General features: G+C 35.6%; 1 protein-coding gene across 7 annotated transcripts in view; it reads left to right on the forward strand.

The window, feature by feature from the left end:
- Nucleotides 1-15,000, forward strand: part of LOC144970736 (alpha-1,3-mannosyl-glycoprotein 4-beta-N-acetylglucosaminyltransferase B-like) — a 145,424-nt gene that overhangs the window by 52,265 nt on the left and 78,159 nt on the right. For all 7 annotated transcript variants that reach the window (XM_078910699.1, XM_078910697.1, XM_078910700.1 and 4 more), the window contains one exon: nt 8,397-8,880. In XM_078910699.1, coding sequence (XP_078766825.1) covers nt 8,790-8,880 — 91 coding nt within the window. In that variant the 5' untranslated portion in view covers nt 8,397-8,789. The remainder of the gene's footprint in view (nt 1-8,396; nt 8,881-15,000) is intronic.

Below are 15,000 nucleotides of genomic sequence, written 5' to 3' on the forward strand. Positions count from 1 at the left end.
GCGATGATAAGACCGAGAAATCACATAAAATGTAATGGGCATAGGGAAAGGGAGGGCGGGGGGGGGAATGGGACGAAGTTAGGATGGTCAGTGGTGGTAATGGGGAATTGTTGTGGGGTGGGCTTGGAAAGGGGGGGGGGGGGTGGAGGTTAATGAATAGATAAATAACTACATAAAATGAATAAAATAATAAATAAATAAATAAATAAATAAATAAATAAATAAATAAATAAATAAATAAATAAATAAATACAATAAATGATAATAATAAATAAATAAAGGATAACTTATTCATTCGTGAATTACAAGTAGCAAGTAATAAGAGTTATAAGATATCTTATGATTATTATTTCACAGAGGATTACACTATATGTCAAGTACCCGCGCGCGTGCGCGCACACACGTGGGGGTAGGGGTGGGGAGGGTGGAGGAGGGGGGGGGGTGTCAGGAATTGACTGACTAGAGAGGGAAAAAATAAAGACTAGCAGCCAACCAAAACATAACATATTACCCCATGATTTTGATTCTGGTCCCCTGTGGATAGAGTGAGACCGAGACTGAGACTAACCCGGGTGGAAGGAAGGAAGGAGAGAAATAAAAGAAAGAAGAAGAGGAAGGAGAAATAGAAGATTCTAGAGAAAAATCGATAAAAATCGGCGGTTTGTGGGTGGTTTGTTGGGGGATGGGTGGTTGGAATGGGGTAATTGTGGATGCCAAATGATCAGTGATCAGACTTGCTTTTTGATTCATTCTTTCAGGTCTTGTTTTTTCTCTTTCTTCCCCCTTTCTTCTCCCCCCCCCTCCCCTTATCCTTATCATCCGTCATCATCATCTTCATCATCATCATCATCATCATCATCATCTTCTTCTTCTTCTTCTTCTTCTTCTTCTTCTTCTTCTTCTTCTTCTTCTTCTTCTTCTTCTTCTTCCCTAGATAGTTGTTAGTGTCTATACCGCCCTGATATAATACAGTTTTGATATGTCTGGTCACACAGATGTAATAATATGAAAAGTGAGAGAAAGGCACTGTAATTTAATTTGTTTTCTTTCATATTCCCATTTCGTAGAAGACGCGTTCCATTAACAGATGAGAGGATTACCGAAGAGCGTTAAATTTAGGATCGAGACTAGCATCTACTACTACTGTTACAGAGAGATAGTTTTTCAGAAAATAGAGGTTGAATTTTGGATTCGTTATTTTTTTTAGAGAATATACCCACCCCCTCCAAAAAAAAAAAAAAAAAAAAAAAGACTTGTATTTGGGATATGGGACGTTGATTGTGTTGATCGTGTAAATAATAGGCGAGTCAAGTATTTGTCGTTTTAGTTTATCACGGATTAGCAGAGAAATCACACACAAAATTTGTCATAAGTACTTTTAGTACGGTTGGGGGGGGGGGGGGGGGGGGGGGGGGGTCTCCGTTTTCGAAAATTATTAAGAGTGACAAAATTGAATGACGCCCAGGTCTAACCGTCTGTCGTAGCCATCTTATTGCTTTTCTTTTTTTCCCTTCTTCGTTCTCATTTTTACTTTATTTACATTACTTTCTTCCTGCACCGCTGCCATTGGTTCAATTCAGTTTATTCTTTTCTTTTCTTCTTTCTTTTTGTCAGTTTTTCTTTAAATTTTATTACATTTTTGTTGTTTCTTCTCTTTTTCTAAGTTCACAATGGATTCAGTAGTCTGATGTTACGCGCGCAACGGCGGCATCTTAGTTCTAAACAAAGAAAATCATTACTTTTATTTCATGCTGGCTAGAACTTTCAGTCCTTTCATATGCTTGTGATCAGAATGTGTAAAAGTCAATAATGATCAATTGATGGGTTTTTTCTCTCGATACGCGTTAAGCGCGGGGAAATATTCATACGGCGTCGCATTGTTCGATAGTTGAGCAGGTTACTAGTTACATACGTCAGGGAAGGAGTGGATAGACTGGTGTGAAGGACATTGTACATTTCTTTTAAGTGGACAGGGCGGGAGGGTTGGTGTTGGGGGGGCGAGAGGGGGTGGGGGGGGGGGTGGGTGGGAGTTAGGGGACTTTAGCAGATAAACCTATCGGTTGAAATAGAAGATAAAAAGAATAAAATCAATGGGTTCTAGAGATTAGATAGTATTCTTCCGTAGTCTGAAAATAGCAAAACGACCCAATATAAACAAACCCATTTCAGAACTTTTGGCCAGAAAACTCGTCCTCCAAATAACGACCCCCATCTTGTCCCCCCCCCCAAAAAAAAAAAAAAACAAAACAAAAAAAAACCCCTCTCAAAACTGGGATTTCAAGGAATACTTCAGTGAAGTCCCAGGTTTGAGAGCTTTTTTTGTTGTGTGTGTAGCAAGATGGGCATCATTTTAAACGATCGATATTTGAAGGACGAGTTTTTTGACCAAAAATGTTTAAATCGTGTCTTTATCGGAGTATGGAAGTATTAGAGTTAATCTTCAAGGGATCAATAAAATGTTCAAGGTATGACAGATGTATAGCTGGGTGGGGTTTCTGACCTCCCGTAGTGAGCAGGGAGGCACTTACGGTGTCTTCTGCCCCCCTTTATATTCTTTCCAACCCGATTTCTGTCTTTGTCTTGGGATGAAATTACTTGGGTTTTGTCCTGGCCCTGGCCGGATGCCCTAGCTGGGAGGAAAACAATCAAATGTATAGTGAGTTTTGGGAGATGATATTTAATTTTTTTTTGCCTTGTAAAATCATCTCTGTGTTATGCACTGTATTGTGTTTTATTTACATATTATATATGATTTGTAAACATTTGAGTGTATTACTCTTAGTTGGGATCTGTGCTTGTGTCTGGATAAGAATTTTATGTGCTCAAACGAAGTACTTTGATAGTGTGCTCTTGAAATCTACATGTTTCCTATTCGAACCAATTTCCCTTTGTCTTACCATTTCTTGGGTGCTTTGATTGTAATTCTAGAGCTTTTTACTAACCCATTTTCTTCCTTTTTACTCGTGCTGATGTGACCTTAATGTGTTGAAAGCGCCGTAAAACCATTAAAAACAAACAAATAAAACAAATGTATAGATAGCAAATCATAGGGGTAACTAAAGAGAAAAAAACAAAACAACCCAACAAACAAACAAACAAAAAAAAAGAAAAAAAAGAAAACACAAACCCCAAAACAGACGAGCTGTTATATTAAAGCGCTAGGGTTCCAATGACATGAATTTTTAAAAATGTCAATAAACGATCGTAAACAGCGAATAAATTAAATCAATCGACCGGTCTGTCGATGGAATGAAAAAAAAAAGTTAGACATTATAATGTAATAATCGATACTGAGTATATTATCATGCGACACGATATACAAGACGAGCGGTTTGCCATTTTTAAACGTCTTACTCTTGTTAATTTACGATTTAAAAAATCGAATCTGTCAAGAATATCAAAGGAAGACATGGAGCTGGAATTTGAATGAATGGAGTGATTAAGCGATCGGTGAGTTCGTTTTAAATGCAAATATCGATAATAAAAAGGCAAACTAACCTCATATCGATACTAATCGGTCAGCGTTGCCTTTTAAATCCCTGGAATTAGAATGAGTGGCGTGATTTAACGATCTAAGAGTTTGTTTTAAATGCAAATATCGATACTGAGAAACTAACCTGAAAGATGAAGGTCATTTAATTGATCGATAATATAAGAACTAGTTTTCTGACCAAAGAGTATTGCAGCAAAGTATTTGGTCGGATTCATCTTCATAAAAGTAAAAGTGAAGAGTTAGAATATTCAGAGAATTGTGACCACTCCCATTTAAACGGTACTATGTCGTGTTGTAACCTGTTAATTACAATATAATTTTTTTATTTAACTGATAAAATTAGAATTTGTTTAGGAGAATGTATTTTGTTTCTTACACTTTAAGATAAAAACAACTTATAGCGTGAAATAAATGATTTATTTACATAACTCGCGAGGTCCCAGGTTTGAGAGTTTTTGCCAAGGAGATTGTGTCACTATCCTGAATTGGTGACGTCTGCGAATCTGTAAATATGAAAATATCAGTCCACTCCGGATAATCGCAACTTTCGGTTAATCACAACATTTCCCCAGAAACGGAATTAATTCTATATGAAAGTCATTGGTTATTTGCAATAAACTATGGTTAATCGCAACAATTTTTCGACCTTACAGAGGCAAATTCCAGAAATCAATCAAACAAAATCTCATGATTAAATTTTATCATGTGTGAATATTGACAGTTTGAAGATTCGAGAGTGGACGGGGTTTAATGCTACAGTAGTGTGCCATCACTCAATTAGAGACAAAAGAGGGCTGGGCTTTGCAATTCGGTTTTTTTGCGGTTATCTGTGACTATTAGATATGAGGCGAGGGTGCTGGGCATAGTCTACACAACAGGTAGAAAATGACTCTTATATGGATAGACTGAGCCATGATATCCTTTGTTTTGGGATTGACAATATCTGTGCATTGTGACCAACAGGTTGGTGAGAGATTATTGTCTATCATCACGGCTAATCTCTTTGACTCTTACATATGTTGAGAACAAAAGAGTGAAAGTGTATCCAACCTGAATAAGATCTCGGCTTGCCTCAAGACTGCTTTTGCTTGTCAAAATCTATACAGGGCTGCCATGTTTTTTTTTTTCACTCAAATTGCTCATTTGTGGTGGACTAAGAACAATGTTTACAAGAAATGATATGAGTTTATCATATTTGTGTAAAATGTTGCATTTGTGAACAGGAAACACCACTTCAGTTAATCGCAACATTTTCACTGATCCCAGGGTATTGCGATTATCCGGAGTGGTCTGTAATACGATGTCACGCACTTAATATCATCCGCGTTAATCAATTTTTATATATTTTTGAATAATCATAGGTTCAAACTTGCTCTAAGTCAATATAGATCTCACATATCTATGCGGATTTGAACTTGAGAGGCTTTGGTGTGATAGATAGACGCCTTACAATTTGATCAACAAATGAGGAGGGATCGTCGTGTGAACACGACACATGGCCAACGGTGATCGAAACAACTCGTCGTTTTCTTGCCATCCTCGTCTTTTCAGAAACTCGATACTCGCAAAAACAGAGAGCAGTGGAATATTCTTCGTTTTGATGCACCTATATTTCGTTTGTGTTATCGCCTAATTGACAATGTCCAATACAGCTACTCTAAATAATTAGTTCCCGAGTTATTTAGTCATCTATTTGTGAATTATTAATCACAAAACTTCACAACACGATTAAAAGATCGCTGAGAAACGATTTTACTGGTGCATCACTGCGAACTTTTCATCAAAATAAGTTTATTAGTCATATTTTTATGTTATAAAAGTATTATATACATTTAAAGTGATCTCTATATATATATCTATTATATTAAATATATATATATATATATATATATATATATATTATATATATATTGCTTGAGATTTTTTGTATTTTGAAAAAATTAACAAACATAATTTTTTAATAATTGAACCTGATACGACCTTCAAGTTACGAAAGAAGTCCGAAACTAAAAGCAGTGTCCATATTTTGAAGAAGACACCTCTTGCAAGAAACTCAAAATTACAAACGAATTAACTGGACTCGGGTTTTAGAAAGGAGAGAAGTGAAAATAATTTTTTTTTTTAAAAAGAAAGAAAAGAAACAGCACCAAACAAGGTTCTATAAGGAACTATAAATGCTGTATGAGAACAAAAAAAAAAAAACACCCTAAAAAAAAAACAAACAAAAACCCCAACAAAAAACAGGACACAACAAAGGATGTGTTTCACATACAATCGTTTAATTCCGTGACATATATTTTTGATAAAGAATCGACTCCTTGCTCCTTGCTCCGATGCATTTTGAATTAGCTATCGCGTACCTTAGATCATACAACACACCACCAGCACCACCTCAACTAGGGCGTGTATTGTTGACGAAATAAATATTTCATTTGTCAATAATTGTGTTCGTGGAATCAACGGATACATATATCAATTATTATTAATCCTGGTTCTTTGTTTGCCAGTGATAATAATATGTCATGTATTTGCTGTTGTCTTTTATGACTTTGATCGTCAATATACAATTATGATTCCACACACAGTTTTGAACAAAAAATTATCCAACTATTGTGTAGTATTTGAGAAATTGGACATTTTATGGGATCAAAATCTTCAATCTTGATTTTCTTAAAACAGTTAAATTTGGGAAAGCGTACTTGTTCTTAAAATCGTCCATAAGTAATACTCCTGCTACTGATATCATAATAATATTAGCACTTCTCCACAAGTTGTTATTGTGTCATCGTTCTGATATTCGTGGCGTTTTTCATATTAATTTATGAATCTTTTTGAGTTTTATAAGGTTGATCTCATTGGACATGTAGTTTTTGCCGACCTGTTGCGTATTTTATTAAACATATTGCCTGTATTTAAAATGCTTTAATTGAGCTTTTATATAGCGCAATATCCACTAAACGTGCTCAAAGCTCTTTACAAGGGGTCCCTGACCAACAACAACACGTAACTAATAGAAAGAGACATGACGACTGTTAGGCGATATTACATTTTTTTTCCGACGAAGACTTAACGAATGCTGTTAACGGCCAGGTACTCATTTTACACCTGAGTACGGTGAGATAATGTGAGTAATGAGCCTTTTCCAAGCCAAGGACTCAACTATGCCCCGAGCGAGGCTCGAACCCAGGACCTTCCGATCCGAAAGCGAGTGTCATACCACAAGACCACATAGCCGGTTTTGCTGGCTCAAATTTTGAAAATTTTCCCCCCATTCTATTTACGGATTTTCCCTTCTATTTACGGTTTTTCCCTTCTATTTACGGATTTTTAACTCGAGGCAGTGTGGTGACGAGAACTGTTTATTCGTCACTAGTTTATCTGTTCATACATTGAATTATGCTTACACGGTAACTTTAGATTAATAGAATGCGCTTGCAGATTAACATGCTCCGAGTATACGACACCACACTTGTAACCTGAACTTTATGTCGTATAAGTTAGGAAACACTCACAAACCGGTGCAAACAATAAAGGCTTGACGTATCTGCATACTACATAGATATTCGAAGATGACGTCACTCATGTCTTTGTTATTGTTTTTGCCATCCGCGTTTATGAGTAATGCTCACTGAACTGTTTTAACTCGACTATAAACGTTCATGGAGACACACAGTTTTGTGTGTTGGTCTGTCATACTTCCGGATGGCAATGTTATGAGCTTCTTAGCCAAGCGCATACTATCTATATACTTGTTATCCGAACCAATCAGCCCTTCATATTATGAGCATCACTCACACTTTTAACACAGGTTGGTGAAATATATGTTATCGTGAAGTGTGACACTGAATTTCCTCTTCTGCATAGAATGAACTTGACGTCACTCTGGTCTTTGTTGTAGCTTTTTGCCATCCGCGTTTATGAGTAATTCTCACTGAACTGTTTAACCAGACTATAAACGTTCAAGGTTACACATAGTTTTGTGTGTTGGTCCGTCATACTTCCGGATGGCAATGTTGTGAGCTTCTTAGCCAAGCGCATACTATCTACTGCTGGGTCAAAATATTGTGATAAATGCTCACAAACTATGTGCCTGACCGTCGCATTCGAAACTCATTGATGCTATGCGCATAGGTAAAAAAATTATAACATCAGCCAGCCGAATATAGCATACCAACACACAAAACAATATGTAACCTTAGACGTTTGTAGTCTGATTAATACAATGTAGTGAATACTACTCATAAAAATGGCCGGCGAAAAACATTAACAAAGAGCTGAGTGACGTCAATTTTATTATATAGAAGGAACGCTATCGACGTCACTCAGCTCCCAACATTGTAAACTTGTAGAAAATGTAGGAGTTCAAGAATATTAAATTATGTCCACGCTAAAATTGAATTCCAAGTCGAGATTCTCACATCTCTCATTCGTCTTTGTCTTTAGTGTTTCATTCACCGTGTTTTGTTGATAAAGGGGACACCCAACGTCCACAATATCAGTTTTCTTTCGTCTATTAAATTAAAAATTTGCCATTCAATTTCCCATTGTTCTTCATTTATGTGGAAATTTGACGTTGGTTCACAGTGCCGCTTTTTTCGTCTTTAAAAAAAAAAAGGAATTGTTATTGTGTTTATTTTTATTTGATCATAACGTCAAAACCAGTCAGGCATATTGAAACCATTTCGTTAGGCCATGGAAATGTATGCAACCGTAAATTTGTTTCACAATGTCATTTCGATCGTCTTTTTGTTGTTTTTGGTTTATATTTGTATTGGATCATCATCGGCATGACCAGTCAAGCACATCAATACTGTGTTTCTATATGGAAATGTATGTTATCGTAACATGACGTTTTTCTAAATTGCCATTTCATTTGTTCTCTCTCTTTTTGCTTCTTCTCCAGATTCGTCATTTGACCCGAGATCTGTTGGACAGGAAAATAAATACAATCTCTTCTTACATACAATCTTTAAACAGTTGAAGAAAAAAAAAAAAAAACAACCAAACGCCCTGAATCGCAACAGGAACCAGATCTTTTGTGTGTGTGTGTGTGTGTGGAGTATACAAGCAAACTCTTGAGCGATTGCCCAACGAACTTCATCCCCAGGTCATTGGGAGTTATCGTAGTGAATAAATCAGGACCTTTTCATCCTCCTTTTCCTCCTCCTCCTTCGATTCTGAAGAGGGTGACGACATACACATTCAAAGCCGAAGGACGTAGTGTACAATTGTATCGAGGGCCCATGCATATAATCGTCAGGGACTAAATTAGTCAAACCCGAGAGCTGCCCGAGGGATGAGGCTGAAGAAAAAGACAGTGGGTGGCATCCTAGTGCTGGCATTCACGTCTTTTCTGTTGGTGCTTTTGTCGACGCAGAACCAAGATGGTGAGTATATATGTATATATATATATATATATATATATATATATATATATATATATATATATATATATATATATATATATACTAGTAAAAAGCCCGCAATTTCGCGGGGAAAGAACTATTTTCATTCGATACTGTACTCACCATCATTTAATGAGGGCAGATTGGTAAACAACGTTGTCTGTGTAATTTGGTATATCTTCGGTTGATTTTTCTGTGTGGCCCAACATGAAGTGTAAGCCACTATAGCCTCTGACCCGTGACACAGCAACATACAGTTGTCCGTGTGTGAATACCGGTTGTGGTAAGAAAATCCCCACCTTGCTTAATGTCTGCCCCTGAGACTTGTTAATTGTCATTGCATATGACAATTTTACCGGAAACTGTCTTCTATTTATAATAAATGGTAAGCCTGAATCAGTTGTTGTCGTCAGATTGATTCTAGGGATAAACACTATGTTGCCAGCTCTACTACCGGTAATTATCTTGGCTTCTTATACTTTTGAACCTAATTTAATTATTAACAAACGGGTGCCATTTAGGAGGCCTGATTTAGGATTTATATTTCTAAGCAGCATGACTGACGTGTTGGCTTTCAAATGTAATGCATGTGGAGGAAGTCCGGGAGGTGTAAGTTCGTTCAAGAATTCAATCGGGTATAAGTTGATGTCAGAGTCACTTTGAATGGAATCAGCACTGCGGTAAATTTGTTCAGTTGATGAGGTCAACCTGGACAGAACGGCTGCATTTATTTTGTCAACATTTTCATGGGTTGTAGTCAAAATTGCTCTCTCTGATAGATAACGTTCATCCGCAAAGTTCAGATTCAAATCATTGTATACAGCATTTATCAAGCATTCTGGGTCATTTTAAGGAAGGCATAGCGCTGTAGGTAATTTAACAGAATACTTTCCTATTTCGCTGAAAACCGGCTCTGTACCATTTCCGATGCGGAGAAGCCAATTTGCAAAACAGTTATTGTCATCAGTAACCCTCATGTTCTTGTTCATGTGAAAAATGGTGACAAAATTCCAAATAATTGACTTGTTAAGTGTGACACTTAATATATCGGCTTCACTTCCTTTGTTAACAACAGGTAGAATTTGCCGAAAATCCCATCCAAGTACAACCACTTTGCCCCCAAAAGGTTTTGAACTGCCTGTTATGTCACAAAATGTCCTGCTCACACATTCAAACACACGCCTGTCCATCATAGGTGCTTCATCCCAAATTATGAGAGAACTACTCTTCAGTAACTTAGCTGTGTCTGATTGGCGACTGATGCTACAGGTGCTGTTATCCGTTATTGGAATTGGAATTTTGAACGTTGAATGTGCTGTTCTACCACCGTGCTGACAAAAGATCAAAGGTGAAAATACAAATTTAAAGAATACTGGGGATGTAGGAGCTTTCGGAATGTCTCCCCTTTACTTAACTTATGGAAAAAACAAACACCCTAGCACCTTTAATAACACTTATGACTAACCTCTCGAGCTAACCCTAATAGAAAAAAACAGCTCTCGGACTGCTTTGCACTACCTTTCAATACTTAACAAATCACAATGGCGGCCGAAAATCAAAACAATGGTCAAATTAGGAAATTTTAAACTTTCACAAATCTATCAAGGTTTGTTCTAGAGTTTTTAAATACTTCTATATGACAAACTGAATAAATAAATGCCTGACAAAATATCAACGGTGAAAATACAAATTTAAAGAATACTGGGGATGTAGGAGCTTTCGGAATGTCTCCCCTTTACTTAACTTATGGAAAAACAAACACCCTAGCACCTTTAATAACACTTATGACTAACCTCTCCAGCTAACCCTAATAGTAAAAAAAGAATCAAAATGGCGACTGAAATACCTTCATGTGATCAAGTGAATAATATCACTATGAATGCCACGATTTGCTGAAAAATGTCAACACACACACACACACACACATGTATACACCACACACAACACACACACAAACATATACACACACACACACACACACACACACAAACATATCATAACAAAACTGATCACCGCTAAATCAACAACACAACGGAAGTAATAATAATACTTGATGTCATAAATAGATGACGCAAATTGACAACTTTTTACAGTGTCAAAATTAGTTGATTTTGGGAGCCAAGTGTCGTCGGTACATATTTTATGATATTATCTTTTTGACTCAACGAACTTTCAAACTGACTTTAAATTATAAAAGGAAATCAAGTTATCTGTTTATCTATCTGTAAAAAATACATTTCTAATTTTCAAATCTTTCAGTAGAGTTGTGCGCCGTATCAATTTTTTTATTGACTCAAATAAGCACAATGTTCTCCACAATGCTATATTTTTTAAAGACAGGATATACATACATACATACATACATACATATATATATATATATATATATATATATATATATATATATATATATATATATATATATATATATATATATATATATATTATATATATAAGTAGCCGAGTGGTTAAGGCTTTGCACTGTGAAGGTCCTGGGTTCGAGCCCCGCTCTTTGGGCAAAATTATTAACCTCCAATTTGCTCACATTGGACAACATGGGTGATTCCTGTTGCAATCAGACATCGTTTGATGGATTAAATAATATCCTTCATAGAATGCATCGGCGACGGGATCTTATGGTGCCGTTGCGAAAGTGTGTAATAAAATAAAAAAAACGAAACAAACAACAACAACAAAAAAATCCGAACAAAACAATATATTATATATATATATATATATATATATATATATATATATATATATATATATATATATATATATATATATATATATATATATATATATATATATATATATATATATATATATATATATATATAAATAAATATATATATATATATATATATATATATATATATATATATATATATATATATATATATATATATATCTAAATGTATATATAAATTTAACAAAAAATAAAATTCCCCTTTATCTATCCCCAAGGGGAAATTTGTCTTTAGGGTCTATTCCAAAGGAAGACTGGAATAACGCAGGCGTCAGCCGCAGAGCATCGCCGCAAAGTGAGCTAGGGCGAGGTGACTTGGTCAAGGCCACACAACGCAGCGGCGGGTGATTGAACTCGGTACATTTCGGGTAGGAAGCAAAGACCGTACCACTGAGCCATATATAATTATATGTGTATATATATATATATATATATATATATATATATATATATATATATATATATATATAAATTATATATTTGTATGTATTGTATATCATGAAATAGTGCCAGTCAAATTAGTAAGAAAAGTACAAGCTACCCCCCACCCCTCCCCAGCAAAAAAAAAAAAAAAAAAAAGAAAATTAAAAAATAAAAAAGAAGAAAAAACCCAAAAGATATAAATATATGTATATGTATATGTATAATATATATATATATATATATATATATATATATATATATATATATATATATATATATATATATTATATAAATAATATATATAAAAATGAATATATATCATGAAATAGTGCCAGTCAAATTAGTAAGAAAAGTACAACTTACCCCCCAACCCTCCTCAACAACAAAAAACAAACAAAAAAAAAAAAAAAAAAAGATAAAGGAAAAACAAAAAAAGATCGGATGATCTTGTCCGTATCTTGTCCGTATTTTCTTTCGGGTTTGTCTTGTTCCTGTTTCTTACAAAATGCCTTTTCCTGGTGACGAGGCGTAGCGATTTTTGAGATGAATTTTTTCCCCAAGATTTTAAGCGTTCTGCTTTGTTTCACATTGTTTCATACACGTTTAAAATTGTAATCTTTTTTTTTTCTCAGTGCCTGCACTGGCATGCTCATTTTGGCCAGAAAACTCGCCCTTCAAATATCGATTGATTATAATGAAACGTTATTTTTTTTTTAGTTCTGTCATTCGTGTAACTAAAAAAAAAAAGGGCCGTGCTCTAAATCACTTCACACGGGGGGATATAAACCTTATCACGGGGTGTTGTTTATGGGAAATTGATTGACCTCAACTTTTACCACGGTAATTTTCAGGGAAATTGATTGACCTCAACATTTACCACGATGATTTTCAGGGAAATTGATTGACCTCAACATTTACCACGATGATTTTCAGGGAAACTGATTGACCTCAACTTTTACCACGGTGATTTTCAGATAAATTGATTGACCTCAACTTTTACCACGGTGATTTTCAGGGAAATTGATTGACCTCAACTTTTACCACGTCGCGTGAAGGCGAGTCAGATATTGTGTCAACACTCAACACTGCCGTATTCTGGAAAAATACATTTTGTTTTCCAAAACCCGTTAATTCGATTTATATTTTTTTCGTTTTAGTTTTGTTTTATTTATTTATTTATTTATTTATTTATTTATTTATTTATTTATTTATTTATTTATTTATTTATTTATTTATTTATCTATTTTTACTTTGTTGTTTTTCCTTGTTTGCGACATCTCCATCTCACGTCGCAGTGATTGAATTTAAGTTTTAAACTAAAAGCATCAATCGATCGTCCTTGGCTTTTAAGAAGAGACAAAGAAATATCGATACATCGTCAGTTTTTATCGATATAACATCAATGGAAAAGTCAAGTGTGGGTAATCGATAGCTTTTAATTTATGATATCTATTAATTCTTATATACGTCACTGGTGTTACGGCTAAGTCGGGTTTTATTTTTCTGAATGATGTGAGGAAAGCTATTTACTAGGTGAACTATTGAACCTAAACGGGACAAAAGCCTTGGGGTTTAATGAACTCTCAGAACATTAACTTTTGGCCAACTTGCCTGCTTGCTTATAAACCCAACCAGCAACCAGCATAGATTAGTCCTTGGGTTCTGTCTTAGTAATATTTCAATGCCATATTGTTATCATAAGGTCCATTGCGCCGGAGTTTATCCCTGTTCCTTTAGCTTTAAACGGACATACAAGTCACAAACTGACAGCCATTCATTCCACTCGACCACAAAGCCTTATAAAGAAGCAAATGGTGAAGTAATGCCCCTAAGATCTCAAACTAAGTCTCAACATAGTCTCCGCCTCTGTCGATAGCCGCAGTCCACCTTTTTGTAAGGTCTTGTATCCCGTCCTTGTAAAACTGAGTTTACTGAACTTTGAGCCAATTTTTCACGACTGTTTTGGCTTCTTCATAATCTTCATAGCGATGTCCCATCATTGCCTCCTTCAGTGGACCAAAAAGATGAAAGTCGGAAGGTGTCTGACGAATAAGGCTATGTCCATCAAAATGATTCGATTACCTACCTTTCGCTGGTACGTATGTGAGCACGGCGTTGTCACGAAGATTCCGTCTCCAAATGCTTCGACGAATTATTGCTTTTAATTGCTTCAGAATTTGTATGTACCGTTCAGAGTTGACACTGGCTCCCCGTGGTAGGAAATCAACGAGGATTACACCTCATATGTCCCAAGACACTATTGGCATAAGATTGTCAGCTGATTGCTCAGTTTTAAAAATTTTTTTGTCTTCGGAGAAGAGGAATGTCGCCATTCCACGGATTGTCTCTTTTACTCAAGTTCACAATGATGAACCCAAATTTACACATCCACTGGTTATTCTGCTAAGAAATCTGCAATCTTTCCCATTTAGTCGGAACAGTAAGTCACCCTTTCACGCTCTTGATCAACTGCCAGGGTACGCAACGAGCATACCTTTGATAATCCCAAAGATTTGACGAGTTGATTGGAACGTCCATGACTGATTTCATTCAAGGTCTCCTGCTATCTCATCAAGAGATATCCTTCTGTTAGATCTGATCAATGCTTCTGTATTTATTTGACTCACTGTTAACACCGCTTGAAAGGCGACCATCACAAGGTTGTCAGATAAAGACATTGTTGAGGGGGTGTCATATTAGGTGTTGGATTGCATCTCATTTATTTATAATAACATTGCCTCTACATAATGCCGAATTCTATAAAACGTTCCCAAGCGTTTAAAAATGTTATACGAAGTTTTTTCTTCGAAAACAAGAAATTTAATGACAGCTCTCTGTCGCTGACGGACATCCACAGGGGCAGCCATTTTGAGCTGTCATAACTTTGTCAAAATTTGACGGAATTAAAATTTTCAACGTTTGGTTTAAAG

This window comes from Berghia stephanieae, chromosome 4 (genome assembly GCF_034508935.2).
Source record: "Berghia stephanieae isolate SIO BIC M18660-M18661 chromosome 4, UCSD_Bste_1.3, whole genome shotgun sequence".
NCBI classification, from domain to species: Eukaryota; Metazoa; Mollusca; class Gastropoda; order Nudibranchia; family Aeolidiidae; genus Berghia; species Berghia stephanieae.